The 17,076-nt window shown below is 41.7% G+C and overlaps 1 protein-coding gene across 1 annotated transcript; it reads left to right on the forward strand.

Annotated features, from left to right (window-relative positions):
- Window positions 1-4,074: 4,074 nt before the first annotated feature.
- Window positions 4,075-17,065, forward strand: TAF1A (TATA-box binding protein associated factor, RNA polymerase I subunit A). The gene is made up of 10 exons (XM_017812833.1): window positions 4,075-4,394; window positions 5,873-6,042; window positions 7,348-7,461; window positions 8,737-8,935; window positions 9,725-9,855; window positions 10,694-10,852; window positions 11,936-12,002; window positions 13,456-13,576; window positions 15,387-15,547; window positions 16,755-17,065. The coding sequence occupies exons 1-10, from the start codon at window positions 4,259-4,261 to the stop codon at window positions 16,895-16,897; spliced, it is 1,401 nt and encodes a 466-aa protein (XP_017668322.1). The 5' UTR covers window positions 4,075-4,258; the 3' UTR covers window positions 16,898-17,065.
- The last annotated feature ends 11 nt before the right edge of the window (window positions 17,066-17,076 follow it).

Consider the following 17,076-nt stretch of genomic DNA (forward strand, 5'->3'; position numbering starts at 1 on the left):
GGCAGGGAAGGAGGGACGGAGGAGGGAGGGAGGGAGCAGACACGTCAGCAGCGCCGGCGGGAGGGCGATGTGGCGGGGGAGGGACAAGCGCGGCCCCGCCGCCGCCGCCGCCGCGGAGGGAGGGAGGGCAGCGCACGGAGCTTCTCTTTCTGCCGGCGGCATCCCGATCCCCGTTCTGATCCCCATCCCGATCCCTGCCGCCGCGCCGGGCAGGGATCTTTTTCAGATCGCCGGCTCTTTTTCAGGCTCGCCCCGCAGGGGAGAGAAGAGGGAAGGTTCTACCTCTTATTTGTGCTTACTAATAGAGGGTCTCGCTAGTAGAGGATCGCTGGGGTAGCGAGCGGCGCAGCGGCCTGGCCGCGTTGCAGGAAGGATGTACTTGGCCCCTGTAAGGATATGACAGACCCGAACATCCCTCTGGCTGCTCTCCCTGCTGCCCTGCCGAGCAGTTCTCATCTCCGCTGGGGAGAAGCAGCCGCCGCCTCCCTCAGTGGCCTCCGAGAGCCTGAGGTTACACCTGCAGTGAAAGCGGGTTTCTGAACTCACTCAGCCGTGGTCCCACTGGGGAAAGTGCAGGGTTTCACACCAGGCAGCCGAAAATACAGGATTCCCCACCAGGCCCATCCTTGCCCTTCTGTAGCTGCAGCTTCCACTTGCTGATATATTTTAGGTATTGAATGTTTGCAAACAGAAAGATGTGCTTGCACACATCTGTGCCCGCCCTTGCAGAATCCTGAGTTGGAAGGGACCCACAAGGATCATTGAGTCCAATTCCTAGCCTGGCACAGGAAGGTCCCAAAATCCCACCATGTGCCAAAGTTTTGAGAGCAGAAGAATTTGGCTTATTACATACACAGTAACACCAAAACAGTGAGTAGTTAATGAGAAATAAATACACTGGTGTTCCAAAGTCCTCTCATCAAAATTACCTATACACATTTCGCATTCCTGGAATTATGCTGCAATGGTAAAAGAAAGAAAAGAAGATTTTTAGAACCATAATCACCAACAACATGAATTCAATTGGTTACACAGGCTTGAACTTACTGTTCTCTGGCCTTTACAATCTTCTGTTTTGAATGGAAGTTGCTGTGTCAGAAGCAGTTCTGGTGAAGGAAAGCTGCACAGTTCCGTGGGGAGAGAGCAGAAGAGAATCATGAAATCACAGAATTCCAGAATAGTTTGGGTTAGCATTCCCTTTTCTTCACACCTATCACTTTCATGTTGCTTTAGAGATCTAAAATAGCAGGATGACAGCAAGAAGTGACAATGCTAATGTACAGCTGAAAACCAAAACTTTTTATCCCTCCTTCTTTTCAGTCTCATGTTAATTAGCAGAGCCTCTGAGCGGACGAAGAAAATAAATGACACAGCCAAGAATGGACAGGTAACATAAGACAGTCCTCTTGCTGGTTAATTTTAATTTTTTTTCACTTTCCAAAGGGCAGAGTCTGAAGCTGCTCCCAAAATGAATAGGCACTCAGCGGAACTCATAGTCAAGGTGGATGTTTCTGCTTTTTTTTGTGAATGTCAAAGGACAACTCTGAGCAGCTGAGGTTGTTTTTAAGAGCCCTTTTAAATGCTACATCTCAAGAGTTAGCCATCACCACTTCTAATTGCATGTGTTCTTATCCCATCCTCATGGCTACTGATTTTTTTGCTCTACAGACTCTCATTTCTCCATCATACAGGGCCTGAGATCCAAGTTTAGTTACTGCTATGTAATTTCTGAAAACTATATAAACATTTAATTTTCAGCCTTGAGCAGTTTAATGTTTTAATCACACTACAAAAAAGTATCAAGGTAGAAACAGGTATCTTCCTTAGTGCTGCAATGAAGTGTCGGTACATCTTTGCCCACCTCGGACATCCTGCCTGTCAATCCTGAGGATCCACATGGTACAGGAATGCAATGATTCATTCATCCAGTGCCTTTGTTCTCCAGACCTAGTGCAATACCGTGGCTGTAGCCCCCCTGTAATTTTCTTGACATTTTTGTGTTTCACTTCCTACAGAATGAGGTGATACGTATTTGCCATTGCTGATATTGGCTAATAAAAAGCTCTAGGAGAGCCTAACTCAGAAAACCTAGAAGTGAATTTTGTCACAATTTACAATATAGAAGTAAATGAATTCAAGTCACATTTTATGATGACTGTACAAATGAAAGACAAGCGTTTTCCCCTCAACACTAATATTTCTTGTGTTCTAGTGCCCACACCTTTAGGTCCAATCTCTTGTGAAGAAAGAGCTGTTTAGTAATTTTCCATCAGTACAAAGTTATCAAGCTTATCTTTATTAAAAGACCAAGACAAAAGGTAACGGTATCTGTTGGTCATAAAGACAAGGGCAAGAAAGGGAGATGTGAAAAAAACAAGATCACATAGTTCTTGCATAAGTCATTGCCTTTATTGTGCAATAGCGAGCAGCCAATAGGTATACACAGGATTACCACTGCAACCGTCCAGCATTCCCTAAAATTTCAAGTATTTCAGAGTAAAAGCATACCCACTTATTATTAACATACCCAGCTTTCCCCAATGTGTGACACAAACCAGAAATATTTTACTTGGTTCAATTTAGATATTTTAGGCAAAATTTCCTTCAGTCTTCAACCCCAATGTTGGAAACAGATGTATTCAACTATGAGAGTAGCCCCACTGTACATGAGAAATCTAACATTTTGTGTGTATCTACAGTTACAAAGCAGCTCTCCTATCTATTCTGCAGTAGAATACCTACTAAAATAACTAATACCCACTAACAAGATCAGTTGGCTAAATTTATCTAAGAATCTGCAAAAACTCTCACCAATGTATGACATAGGAAAATAAAAATAACAAGCCAAATGTAAATATCCTTCTATGCAAACATGAAAACTTTTGCAAATTAAGTGGGGTAAGCTGGATACTGAAATTAGGGAATTGATCTAACAAAAGATCAGAAGTGTTGCAGGAAGTGCCATCACGCTTGGGGAACACCAAAGATCAATGAGATACTCACAAAGGGTGTCAATTATAAAGGACAGTAAAAGAAGATGACACTCTTAGAGAGGTGGTGCTATATAACACTTTATCATCACTAGTCCAGTAAGTTAATCGTCAATTAATAATACAAAATATTTATGAACTGAAATGCTAGTTGTATACTGGAAGAACACAGGATTAAAAATACAGAAAAAGTAAAGGGAGACTTCTGTTGTCCCTACACACTTATTAAATGTCGTATTAAGGTATGTACTGAGGTTCAGTGTTCATATACTGCAAACAACTGTTCTGCCTTGTACTATTCTCTTGACACACATTATTGATCACAGCTGAACCAGGATACTGCATTACATGAACCTTCAATCTGAGCCAGTTGATTGTTTGCACACTCTCCCATTTTAGAGCTGTTCTGAAAAAACTCTGTAAAATTGTACACAGAAAACTGGACTTTACCCACATCAAAATAGTCCACGAAAAACTCAGTTTCCACAAGTGGTTTAAAGAAATAAGTCCCAGCACAAACTTGTACAAATCAGAATCTGTGGTTGAGGCAGAGTCCCAGAATCCAGGTATTCTGCGGTAGCATAGGCAACATTGTTGCTCTGCAAGGCACAGGATTTTGACTGGGAATCCTTTACTTCTGTAGAACATGATGAATTACAAACTTACAGAAAAGCAGCAACACAGCTAATGGAAAGAGTGACAAAGGACCTCGCTAAGTCACTTTGAGAGTAACCTGTGCATTAGCCAGGGCTCTAGTGACGCTTTGTTTGTCATAGGTGTAGAATTAAACACCGCCCTACCACACCACTACACACTCCCGGCTACCGTCCTGTGCCGCTCCCCATCCCTCCTGCTTCACCCTTGGCCGACATTCCTCATTTTCCCACTTCCATAGGCAGAGGGAAGCGGGGAAAAGCGCACCCGCCCCACCGCCACGGGGACACGGAGCGCCCGCTTCCATCATGGCGGCGGCGATGCCCCGCTCTCCCGCCGCGCATGCGCACGGCCGTTTCCCGCCCCCCTCAGCGGCCATGGCGGCAAAGCCGCTCCATGTTCCTCAGGGCGCGGGTGCCCGCCGGGATCGCCCCGCCCATGCCGCACGCGCCTGCCGGGAATCGCCGGCGTGAGGAGGAGGTCCGGTAGCTGCCCGCCCAGTCCGAGCTGACCCTCCGGGTTCGGCTTGGCCGGCGGATCTTGCCTCACAAGGTGGGAGGTGCCTACTGCCCGCTGCGGATGAGCTGAGGAGGTGCTGGTCTGCCCGCGGCGCCATGGACAGCTTCCTGGAGGAGGAGGAGGATGAGGAGGCCGCGGTGGGGAGGAGGAGGAGCCCCGCCGCCCCGGCAGGGAGCACCTTGCAGCCGCCCCTGCATCTGCCCTTCCTGCCGGTGCTCCTCCACCAGCCGGGTAAGGGCGGCGCTGGCTGCGTGAGTTCTTGTTGTGAGCTCCTTCCTGCTGCTTTGGGAGGGATGGCACCAAATTTCAGCTCCCGTTCTCCAAATCGTCTGTTAGCGGGGAGAAAGAGATTCGAAAATAGCCTTAGTTGTTTTATGAGCCGGCAGCGTGCCCTTGCGGCCAGGTGATGTCCTGGGGTGCATTAGGAAGTGCAGGGAGGTGATCCTGCCCCTCCACTCGGCCCTGGTGAGGCACAGCTGCAGTGCTGTGTCCAGTTCGGGGCTCCTCAGTACAAGAAAGACAAGGAGCTATTGGAGAGGGTCCAGCAGAGGGCCACAAACATGACAGGGGGTCTGGAGCATCTCTTATGAGGGGAGACTGCAGGAGCTGGGCCTGTTTAGTCTGGAGAAGAGAAGACTGAGAGGGAATCACATTATTGCATATAAAGATCTCAAAGGCGGGTGCCAAGAGGACAGTGCCAGACTCTTTTCAGTGCTGCCCAGCGACAGGATGAGAAGCAGTGGCCATAAACTAAAACACAAGAAGTTTCACCTCAACATGAGGAAGAACTTCTTTACATTGAGGGTGGCAGAGCGCTGGAACAGGCTGCCCAGGGAGACCATGGAGTCACCTTCTCTGGAGACATTCAAAACCCACCTGGATGAGTTCCTGTGTCACCTGCGAGAGGTGGCCCTGCCTTGGTAAGGGGGGTTGGACTGGATGATCTCCAGAGGTCCCTTCCAATCCTAACAGTTCTGTGATTCTGTGCTAACTCAAATGCTGGCTAAGTTAGGTAATTCTTTTGCCTCCTCCAGGTAGGAGGTGTCTTGGTGAACACTTCATGTGTCTTGCAGAAGGCTTTTATGGATGAGCACTGTTGTAGGGCCATGGCATGCAGCCGTGATTTTTAAACAGATGTGGGCACGAAGTGCTGGTTTCAATATAAGTTGACCCACTATTCATGTAAAAAGGCTAAATGGCCTCTTTTGTACTCAAAAGAGAATAATTATCTACATTTATCTTTGTGGGAATTGCTTAGCTTTGGCACTGGAATAGCCTGTTTGTATACATGTATGTAAATCTTCAGCAGAGTGGGGTCACACACTTAGACAATGATTAATAAGTGAAGAGAGTTGCCCCTAAAATATCACAAAATGTGCTGTGAAGCTATCTAAGCACTGTGGGCTTCTAATTCTGGTAGGGCAGTAGTGTGAAATAATTGGCTCATCACTGTTTTAAGTGTCTGCAGCTGTGTGCTGTTTGTAGAAAATGCCATTTCATATTATATTTTCGGCTTTTCCCAAAATTTTTTTTTTTTACTGTGGACTTGTAGGTGTGTTTATCTTCAAAACCACAGAGTTTAAGATCACTTTCTGTAGTCCCCAAGAAAGATCATATAAGAAAGATACTGAAATAGGGGGCACATTGTCATCTGAATAGGTGACAGTTGTGGGCTCGGTTGACCTTTTTGTTGTTTGTTTGTTTTTTAGAATCTTCCCATGAACACAAACTGAACTTCAAGAAGAGCAAGGAAGCGTGTCTAAGTTACATTCAGGATGCCATGCTACAAAAGCAGTGGAAAAGGGCTGCAGAGTTTCTGACCTTCTATGTTGAGTCACTGGAGAAGGACTATTCCAGAGAACCCATCAGTCCATCAGAGGTAAGTCCATGTCTGTTATCTGGGTTCTTTTGCAGTTGAAAAAATACTTGCAAGCAGCATCTATGACACTTCAGGACCAACATTTGTCTTAATTAATTAATCACAGGTTTGATTTTTTTTTTAATTTTTTTTGATTTTTGATTTTTTTATTTGATCACAATTAAAAAAAAAATTGCAGGTAAGACCTGAAAAATTACTCAACTTTCATAAATTAGACTAGAAAATAAAGACGTTGAAGCTTCTAAAAGCAAATGAGCAACTATTCAGATGTTGATGTAGAAACTCTTGAGTGGCAGGCTGCAGGAAGTACACCAGACCTCCTCACTGCAAGTGCTCAAGGCAAATGCTGTCCAATTACTCACCAAAAGCCTGCCCCTGCACAGACATGTCTCTGCTGAGGGTTTAACCCATCTTGCTAGAGCTTGATTCTGCTGAGATCTCGCTTTCAGGGTTGCTGAGAACCTGCAGTGTTTTCCTGACAGTCCTGAAAAGTTCTTTGGGCTTGCAGGCTGGTTTTGTGGGGTTGTGTTGGGTTTAGTGTGGGGGTTTTGGGTTTTTTTTTTGGTGTTGGTTGTTTTTTTTTTAACACAGATTCTCAGCGGAAGAGATGAAAACTTGGCTTGGTATAAATTAATTCCATCAGGAGTGTATCTATGAAAAGTCAGCTTAAAGTAGTCTTCTAAAATGGAAAAGCAGTGAGTGTGTTTGCCTCTGGCACAGGCATCAGTCAGAATCTGTTTGAAAGTTAGTGGCTTATTTAGGTCGTTACTGGCTCTTCCAGTACTTGCAAAACTCCTCACAGGTACTGAGATGGAAGCAAGTGGAAGGAAAGGGATCAGAGCTCTTAAAGAAATGGAGTACTTGAATATTGCTAACTTGGAGACCTTTAAAACAGGTGCATGTAGATGGGAAGCTACATCTAATTGGAAATAATTTTTATTACTAAGTTCAAAGAACTGTGTATACCTTCTGTCTCAGTGGGATCATATCAAAGGAGAACATAATTTTTCAGTGATAGGAGGGAGGAACCTTCTGACAATGCAGTTTCCATAAGCTTTGCTGGAGTGCTGCATTTATAATGAGTAATTATGAAGCATGCACTGAATGACTGCAAAAGTCTTACAAGATGAATATGTAAGTTACTACAGCAGTAGATAATACTTAGTGTTATTTTTTTATTCATGATTCAACTGTACATTTTTTTTGATGTGCTACAGTAACTAAGTTTGATAAGACTGTGTATATGGTGACTGTTGCCATTTTTGTACTAAGGTTGTTTTTGAATCTCTTGCTCCCCATCCATAGATGATTTGGAGAATAGGAACTGAAATTTTGTGCCATCGTTCCCATAGCAGCATGAAAGAGTTCAACTGTTTCATGGAACAGATGAAAACTTTAGGAGTAAAAAGGTATTTGAAGGTGAGTGTACTTAAAGCAGTCTTGATGATTTTCTACATTTACCTGAACACTTATTGAATATTAGCTTCTGAATATTGAATATTATTTCTCTCTTTTGAAATATATTACTGATATTAATGTCAAAAGAAGAAAAAGATAATACATTTGAGTTACCAACTGCATGATATTTTAATGTTATTTTATACCTAACCTTATCTCTTTTGGCCCATATATTTGATCACAAATGCATATTGTCAGTTCTTAGAAGTGCCTAAACCCTTTAATTAAGCTTTTTATTTGAATTTGAAACAGTTAAATTAGTTCTCATGCATGCCTCAATGACATCTAATTACAGGTTAACACCTGCCAAGTTTTGTTTCCAGTCTTTAATTTGACCACTGTGCTCCTGACTTAAATGTTGCTATCGTTATCTCACTTTTCGAGTAGCTAATCTGACTATGAAACAGCACACTGTGCACATCTATGTCACTCAGCTGCAGGGTTTTTTCCTGGGGTGGCTCATTCAAACCTATACTGTTTTGGTTTCCTTGGCTGTTTCTTACTTGGGATGGTGCTTCTGTCTTTCATTCTGTTGTTGAAGGAAGTTGTGTACAAGAGTTTTTTAGAGTTAAGTGGAGTGCCTAATCAACATGATAGGGTGGTAGGACATCCCTCTTTCAGGTGCTCTGCAGTTGGGTAGACAAATGAAAAATCAGCAAATGCAACCCAACTGGGATTCCTCACGTCATTTCTAGATCTAAAACAGGTACAGCACTTGTTAAAGATGAGCAGGTTTTTGAGACAACTGCTTTCTGCTGCCTTGATAAGTAGCACTGAGTGTCTGCCACCTGATGGGTGGCTTTCTGCCCCACAGATTTCAAGTGCTTCAGCCCTTTTCCTGAGAAGGTATTGCTGGGAAGTGAAAAGGCTGAAGCTTTTGAAACCTGTGGGGCAGAAAGTATCTTTCTATGTCAGATATGCTTTTAATTACTAATGTTTCTCCAGCATCTTCAGACAGAAAGAAATATATAGGTTCTTTTCTTATCTCTACCCACAGTGACACTTGTAATCTCCCATTCTTTCCTTTTTCTCCAAAATTCTTTGTAAAGATACTTTTTGGATAAAAGAATATTTTGATTTCTAATTAAAATACTTTATTAACTGTGTTGACGGTATTTTTTTGTGCATGTCAGGAAGTCTCTTTTGCTACAACCTGTGTGTAGAACTTTGCTGTATTGCTGAAAATCTCTCAGTTGGAGGTGTGAAGTGCTGTGGTTTGGACTGTTTGAATTGCAGGTCTGCTTGGAGCATGTCTTTCATCTCCTTTGTAATGGGCAAATTGATGAAGCTTACCAAAACCTGTCCCTGGCAGAAAGCTGGAGGTTTGGAGAACAAACAGCCCTTCAGGATAAAGAAATGAAACTGATTCAGGCTTACAGGGGACTGTTGGACTACTATAGCTGGTCTAAGCAGAAGAACGTCCTGTTGGAGCGTGGTAAGTGTTTTTTGGATTGAAGTGTAAACTTCAACTAGCTGGCCTGTGCAGACACCACAGTTTGCAATGATGCCTTTTCCTTTACCAGACTTCAACATTTGATGGTATGGCTGATATGTGATTCTGTATCAGCAGTGATGGTGGTGCCAGAATGGCACACTGACCCCCACCTTTCTGAAGTGCCCTGTATGGCTGTTCCGAAACTTTTTTGTCCCCCTGAATCACATTTCTTATATCCAGCCAGCGTGAAATAGAACCAAATAATGTCAGAGGAATGTATTCACTTAAAGCAGTGGGTTAATAGGTGTGCAACTGCTTGATTGCTGCTCAAATTTTGAGTGATAGCAAAGCCCTGAAAACTTGTGTTTGAACTTCTGTTTATTTAAAGATACCTAAGTTGCTACAAGTGTGTCACATCTAATTCTGCATATGCCTATGTTATCAGTTAGATTAAGATCTAATCTAACTGATAACAGTTTCTGTGAAACTTGTTTCTGTGAAAACTTAAGTGTTGGATTTGGTTAATGGACCTTGTGCTGGTAGCATCTTCGAGTCTTGGAGTACTGCTCATCGTGCTCCATAAGCTGAAATTGCAGGATAATAAATTTGACTGAAGAGCAGTGAAAATTTCTTGTTTCATTCCTGAGAAAACCGAGGCATCTTTTGTTAGAAGCTCTTTGCCTGGAGTCCCTGTTTAGCAAAATGTGTTCGTCTCAGGTGCACCACCTCTTCAAGGTCTTCCTTTACTTGGCAGAGCTAACTTTGTGTTATCCTTTGGTGTTTTGGTAGGTCTGGATGGATTTGCAGACTTGTCTGTTGAACAGGAAATGCACAGTTGCTTTCGGAAGGCAGCGGTGAACTTAAAGGAGATTATTAAAATACCTGGAGTCTGGGATCTCTTTGTGAAATGCTATGTGGACGTAAGGGCATGCTTCACACATGTATTTCTTTTGTCTAATTTTCATTAAGATGCCTGTCTGCAGGTTTTTTATGTGTGTGTGGGTGAAAACAAAGTATTTTAAAAGCACCACATTTGTATGTGTATGTCACTGGCTTTGATATAGAGCACAGTTTACTCTTGGTAGAACTGCAGAGCCTGCACAGAGTATAAAAAGGACTTTATCTGTGCATTGTCAAGAGAAAGAAATAGACAAACAGCTTGCATTTTTTTTTTCCATGGTGCTACAGAAATTGGAGCATAGTTGCTTTTGTTTGAATTCTTGAAAACAAGTTCTCTGTTTTTTGGCAGGGCAGTGTTTTTTCTGGATACATTAAGTGTTAGAGGTGCCAAACATGCAGCCCCTCTATGTTTTGTTTTGGGTTTTTTAAATATCTGCTTAGAATTTGTAATTAAGAAATAAAGTTAACCTTAAAATCTCTTTGGAATTATTTACTCTTTGTCAGTGCTGATAAGCTCTGACTTCTCTAAGCACATCTTAGGGAATTTTCCTTGGTGCTGGCATCCGCCAAGTTCTCTCTTTAAAGACATGACAGGCTCTTTTTCCAGAGAGCAAGTGCTGGTAATTCTTTGACAATGAAGTGTTAAGGAATTTTCTCATGTAGTAGCTTCTTTCTATGTATGAACTTTTGTCTCTCTGTCATGAGAGTAGCCAGTAAAATGAAAATACACTGTTCTTACCTAATATGCTGCACTCTTAGCTACAGATTGTGCTATTGGATAGTTTTGTGGTAGTCCAAAGTTAGTTGTAGGAGTTTGATTACAAATATCTGGCAAACTAATGACTTAACTTCTTCTAGCTGTTGGAATTCTATGGAGACCATAATGAAGCCCGCCAAGTATTGAATGAATATGCCTACAACTCAAAGTTTCCTGCCAATCCCAATGCTCATGTCTACCTCTACCAATTCCTGAAGAGACAGGGTGAATCAAAGAAATCAGTCGTCTCTGCACTGAAGGTATGTGTTCCATGGGAGATACAGTCTGTGTCATTCATGTTGAGTCTGACACTTTGGTTACCTTGAACTCTGTAACATTATTTACCCTGTTGTATTCTTTGTGGGAAGCAGAGGGTTAGAGGGAAGTTACAGGAGGGAGCAGTATCCTTTGCTGTCTTTGAATTCCAGTTCTTGATGCATCGTATCAGTTTTTAAAGTCAGTGTGCAAGCTCAGAGAACATATTTACATGGTCCTGCAAGTCTGTATCAGCAGTCTTGTACATAACAAGCATTGATTTCTGTTAAAGTTTGACCTTCACAATATTGTAGAAATTATTAGATGCTTGCTCTTTCACATATTGATCCTATCTAGCAGTTAGTTTCTCTGCTTGTTTTTAATGAGCTGTGCATTAAAGCTAAAATAAAAGTTAATGTCTGCTGGTTGTTGACAGGCAAGACCTTCCTTGACTAAGCTTTTGTACAGTTGTTCTTAATTATCTGCTTTCCTTACCCTCACTCCTTGATCTTCGTACTGCTTGCAAACAACGTTTTGCAGTCTGTGTTGCCACTTGATGGCACTAATGTGCTTTTGTTAGTGCAGGTGGTGTTTAAAAACAGCTTTATAAAGTTTAGGCTTTTAAACTGTAGGGTATATGTATACAATTCCACCTTCTCAGGGCTTTTTAGCAGTTGCTTTAGACACTAGCCTCTTAAAAAGTAGTGACGTATCAAAGAACTGGTTTGATAGGTCCAGAGACTGATCCAATGCACAGAGCAGTGGACAGGGCAGCTAGGACTGGTCTGGGAAGAAAATGACATTGCCTTCTGGATTTGGTCTTCAATCTATATTGTATTTGCCTCATGTAGTGTTTTTTTAGCAGCTGTCAAAGTATTTCATTGACTGTGTCTCAGAGTAGTGTCACAGATGTGCAAAATGGACCTAGACACTCATTCTTTACACCAAGGCAGTAAGGTACTAGATTGCTTAATTTTCTGAATTAGTCCCCTAAAATTCTGAAGCCTGCACTTCTCTTGATCAGGTAGAAGTGTTCAAAAGTTTTCACATGAAAATAATGTGTCTGGGTTTTGCCTTTTAATTTTCAGATCTTGCATGATATTGTTCCGTCTCATGAACTTATGATAGATTTTAATACCATGCTTCAAAAATCAAGTAAGTCTGCCTTTTCTCTTTTCTGCTTTTTAAAGTAGTTTTGTCTGTTAAGAAAAAAAAACAAAAAAACAACCCAAATCCCAGCTTTCCAATCACAGAAACCTTTAAGTTGAATGTGTGAGTAGGCATTTACAAACTTCTGTAAACAAATGCCTTTCTCATTTTAAAGGCTGATCAAAGCAAACTGTTGTAAGGCACAGCCAGAATCTCAAAAATAATTTAAATTTTTTTTTAGGTATTCTACTCTGAGTTCCAGGGTCTCCGTTCCCTTTTGAGGATCTCTGATTTATTTATTTATTCTTTTTCTTCTAGAGGAATTGAGATGGATCTGTTATTTAGTTCATTGCTATTGATTAATCAAGAGAGCTTTATCTTGGAGTTGGCAGAAAAGTCTTCCAATTTGGAGACTTTTTTCTATGCAGATCAATTGTATTCCAAGTTGTCTGTCTTATTGTGATCTGGTATGTCCCAGCAGGTCCGTGAAATGCCCCTGAATGAAGTTTGTTCTCCCTTCTAATAAGATAGGGCTTAATGGCTTTAAACTGACAGAGAGTATGTTTAGAAGAGATTTTAGGAAGAAATTCTTGACTGTGAGGGTGGTGAGGCACTGGAACAGGTTGCAAAGAGCAGCTGTGGATGCCCCATCCCTGGAAGTGTTCAAGGCCGGGTTGGATGGGGCTTTGAGCAACCTGGTCTAGTGGAAGGTGTCTCCGCCCAAGGCAGGGGGTTTGGAACTAGGTGATCTTTAAAGTCTCTTCCAACCCAAACTATTCTGTGATTCTTCATTGGAGGGAGGTAAAAAAGACTGTTTGGCTGGAACCTCCCTTTTTCTGTTCATTTGTGATACATTTGCTAACTTTTCGTAGCTAATGAATACAACCTGATTTTTTGAAGACATTTATACAGGTAAACATAACTTTTTCCTCATTTACCTGCTGTCATAGGTCAAGTGCTGTTTTAAGAACTCTGGTGACACCTAACAAATGATGTGAAATGTCCACTTCAGTCATTTTGGTATCAGGTTTGATTTTTTTGGTGGCATCTTGGGATTTGAAGTATTCCAGAGGCATTGTGTTCCCTTCCTATGGGAAGAATGTATTGAGCAGAGGTGCAAGTTGGAGGCACTGATTAATGAGCTTTGGAAATAGCAACTCTCTTTGGAAAAAGCAAGGCAGTGTGTGATAAGTGAGTGTTGTATGTGTTCCTCTTGAATCAGCAGTGTTTGAGCAGGATGGGAGTAGGGACAGAGTGTCTCTGGTGTGAGTTGTTTTCTAGAGACAGGAAGTATTCCTTAACTTCATCTCTTGGAAGCAACAGAATAGGGGACACCCTCAGTAATGGGGACAGTAGCAGCATTTGGGGAGGCAGGATAGAGATCTGTATTTCACTTGTTGCTTACTAATAAGTTTATCTTGGTCTAAGTAAGTCATTAATCAGCTTAACCTTTTTTCAGAGAAAAGAAAAAAGCGTCGGCTGGGGCTAGAAGTTATTTTTGCGGCCCTGGATTATGCTGGCTGGAAAGAAAATGTAAAAGCGTGGAGCTGCTTGGCAAGACAGGTGAAACAAATTGTAATGTAAGTATCTCTGATGCAATGTGCTAAAAACAAATGTATCAAGCCTCTGCCTTTGGCGATTGGCAAAGTGTCCCTGTGTAGCCTTTCTCTTCCTGCTGGTGAAGGGAAGAGTTGCCTGGCCTACTCTGAGTTCTGTGGCACTGCTTGGCTGCAGTGTGCTCTTGTTAGGAGGGAAGAAGAAAGTATTGAGAAGAATTCAAAATTTCCGGTACTGCATTTCCTGAAAAAAGCTGTGGTGTTTGGTTTTTTTGTTGTTGTTTTGTTTTGTTTTTTTTTTAACAGGTTACATCTTTATGCAGAAAGAGTTATTCAGATGTTGGGGTAGCGTTTGCTGCCCGTCACTAATTGCCCTCTTTTGGGGCAGGAAAGTTGTTGGTTGTTCAGTCCTGTTCTTACATGTGCATTGTTGGAAGCTGTTTTGAGAACTGCTGGGCTGCACCAGGGCTGGTGCTGTGCAGATTGGTGGGTTGTGTGATGGTGGTAACTGTTACAGGTGCAGCTGGTGGGTGTATTGTTAAAATCTGAGCCAATGTGCCTGGAGATTGATGTCCTTGCCAACTCTGACAGACATGGCCTCTGATTTCAGAAGAAACCATCTCTGACAATCTGCACCCAGAAGGCCTCCAATGTCTAGGCTTTATTTTACCCAACAAACAGGCTGTTGTGTGTTTCAAGCCCTGAATATTTCCGGTAAATTAATTTGGCACTGAATTTGACCCATTCTACTGCTTTATTGCCACCTCTACCTACACAGCATCTGCTGTTAAGACCAGAAGCTAGTGGATTAGAGCTAGGAGTGTTGTTGCATAAATTACTAAAAGTAGTACGATACTCTAACTTTGCCTTCATTTTTGTTTTTGAATGCACAACTTCAGAGTATCTTGAAATATACTGGGCATCTTGGTCATTTTATGGGAATGTTGCTTCCTGTTGCAGATGGTTTATAGAATCTTAGAATACTTTGCGAAGGGACCTTGAAGACCATCTAGTTCCAACCCCCCTGCCATGGACAGGGACACCTTCCACTAGACCAGGTTGCTCAAGCCCCATCCAACCTGGCCTTGAACACTTCCAGGGATGGGGCACCCACAGCTTCTCTGTGCAACATGTTCCAGTGCCTCACCACCCTCAGAGTGAAGAATTTCTCCTAATATCTGATCTAAACCTGTCCTCTCTCAGTTTGAAGCTATTCCTTCTTGTCCTGTCACTACAGGCCCTTGCAAAAACCTCTCCAGCTTCCTTGTAGGCTCCTTTGAGGGACTGGAAAGAGCTTTTGTTTCTGAAATGCTCAGTTTAGAGTTGGACTTGATGATCCTTGTGGGTCCCTTCCAACTCAGCATATTTTATGATTCTTTTTAAGGGTGTTATGCAATAACAGTAATAACTGTTTGGGATAAGTTAGTCTTTGAGTATGCCTAGAGTAACACAAACCTTTCCTAAAAACAAACCAGCCCCTTCATACTACCAATTTGTTGACAAACTTGAAGAAACTTCCATATTACTATTGACAAACTGGCACGAAAGTCAAAAGGCTTGCTTCATTTCACACTATAATTTGTGTTATTGCCAAATCTAAATAAGACTGCTAAAGTCTTATTTAGACTGCCTCCTGCCTCAACGAGTGTTGCCAGTGATTTAAAAAAATAGCTTATTTCTGTTTAGATTAGTGTTTCAGTCTGAGTATAAAGTCGGTGTGTCTATGTTAGCAATTTAGGAGACTTGTAGCAAGCCGGTTATAAGTGTCAGTGTCTCCTAATAATCTTTTCATCGCAATTTAAGCTTTTATGTAACTTGTTTAACCTTTTTCCAGCTCTGAGAAGCATCTTGACTGGATCAAGCAAGAGTGGAACTCCAGGAAGGACTGGTGGCCAGCCTTCCATTTTAGCCGGTACTTGGCAAAAAGGAACTGGCAGGAAAATAAAAGTCTTTCATATGAAAAAGCTCTGGTGGCTGGAATTTTACTGGGAAAGGGTAATACTACATGTTTTTTCCTTTTCACTACACAGAACAGAAATACTGTCTAGTTCTAGCCCTAATAAGATGGGATGCAGCTGTTCTGCTCCTTGGAAGAAATGCAATTTCTTCCTTCTAGGAAATATCCTTGTCTTTGGAGCTAAACATGAAAGATGTTTAAATTGGTTTGATATTTAGCAATGAGGCATATTTTGCATAACTTGTCTTATCCTGGTTTAGAATTCTGTTTTATCTGACCCTGTTGAGCAGTTACAATACTGTTTATCTTGTTTAACCTTCAAACCACAATTTCACAAATGCACAACACACCCCTGAGGGAATGTTGTGAGGACAGTGGAGAGTTTGCTTGCTGGCTACCAGCTTAGACAGTGTCTCAACAAATGCTGGGGAGCAGCTGGACATTAAGGACCATGGGGGTGTTGTAGTGCAGGAAAGAGGAGGACAGAGGGTCTTGAGTGAAAACCATCAGCAGTTTGGTACAAAGATGAAGATCTTTATCTCTTCAGTAGCATTGTTTGGAATGCTGCCAAAACCAAGTGGAGGATCAGGCAAAGAATCAGCTGCTAAATTGAGAATGGGAATATGGCATGGAGACCATGGCTCATACACTGGTGTGGACTTCTGATTGTCAACTTGTTTGTTGTCTATAACTTTGTTTCTATAACTTTATCTTCTGGACTTAATAAAACAATTTCTTATAATGAAAGTTGGGGTTTTGGGGTTGTTTTTTTTTTTTGCTTTCAGTAGTATGTTATCAAATGTCTTGCAGCTTTTATTTCCAGCTGGCTAAAAAGGTTGTTCCAGTTCTGATTTTCTTGAATGAAGTTTTAGTGCTTATTGGTGTCTTATTGGTGTCAATGTGAGCCTTTATTTTCCTCATCCAGCATAATAAGTTAATGTATGATATCAATGCTGCTCTACACCCTTCAAATTTTGCTTTGTGATCTATTTGCAGAGCAAAAATTTAAGAAAGAAAAAAATATTTTGCAAAACAGCACAATTTATATACATGTAATGTTTTCTGGGTTAAGTGAGGATAGAGTATTTATCACTACAGTTATGTCTCTAATGTGCATGTCTTGGATTTTAATACCTTCAAGTACTGAAAAGTTTCTTAGATGTTTGCATATGATTTAAACAATGAGAGCATTTTGTATTTACTTGTATCATGGTATAACTTACAGTTTGTTTGTTTTTTCCCTAGATGGCAAGTACTTTAAATATGTATCACACCAAGGCTGCAAAGCTCAGGTGAAAAGATTCCGGATTCTGAAGAAATTTGTGAACAGGCACAATCCTGTCTACCTGAGAATATCTGGTCTTTCTGATTCTTCTGTACAACCCTGATTAGAAGGCATCCTTAAGGTTCTTGTACTTTTCCCTCTCTGTAAAACTGACTTCTGGGTTGGTGCTACTCTAAAACTTCTGGGCAGACCCTGTCGACTCAGTACTAGACTTTTTTATATACTTCTGTAAAACCTCTTTGGTTTGTATTTATTTTATAATAAAACAAATATAAATCAAGT

This window comes from Lepidothrix coronata, unplaced genomic scaffold, assembly GCF_001604755.1.
Source record: "Lepidothrix coronata isolate B3197 unplaced genomic scaffold, Lepidothrix_coronata-1.0 Scaffold38, whole genome shotgun sequence".
NCBI lineage: Eukaryota > Metazoa > Chordata > Aves > Passeriformes > Pipridae > Lepidothrix > Lepidothrix coronata.

Excerpts from the sequence above, each read along its gene's own strand:
- TAF1A (XM_017812833.1), top strand. The coding sequence starts at position 4,259 with ATGGACAGCTTCCTGGAGGAGGAGGAGGATGAGGAGGCCGCGGTGGGG. Across the intron at positions 7,462-8,736 it reads GAGTAAAAAGGTATTTGAAG|GTCTGCTTGGAGCATGTCTT; the intron begins GTGAGTGTACTT and ends TTTGAATTGCAG. Across the intron at positions 10,853-11,935 it reads CAGTCGTCTCTGCACTGAAG|ATCTTGCATGATATTGTTCC; the intron begins GTATGTGTTCCA and ends TTTAATTTTCAG.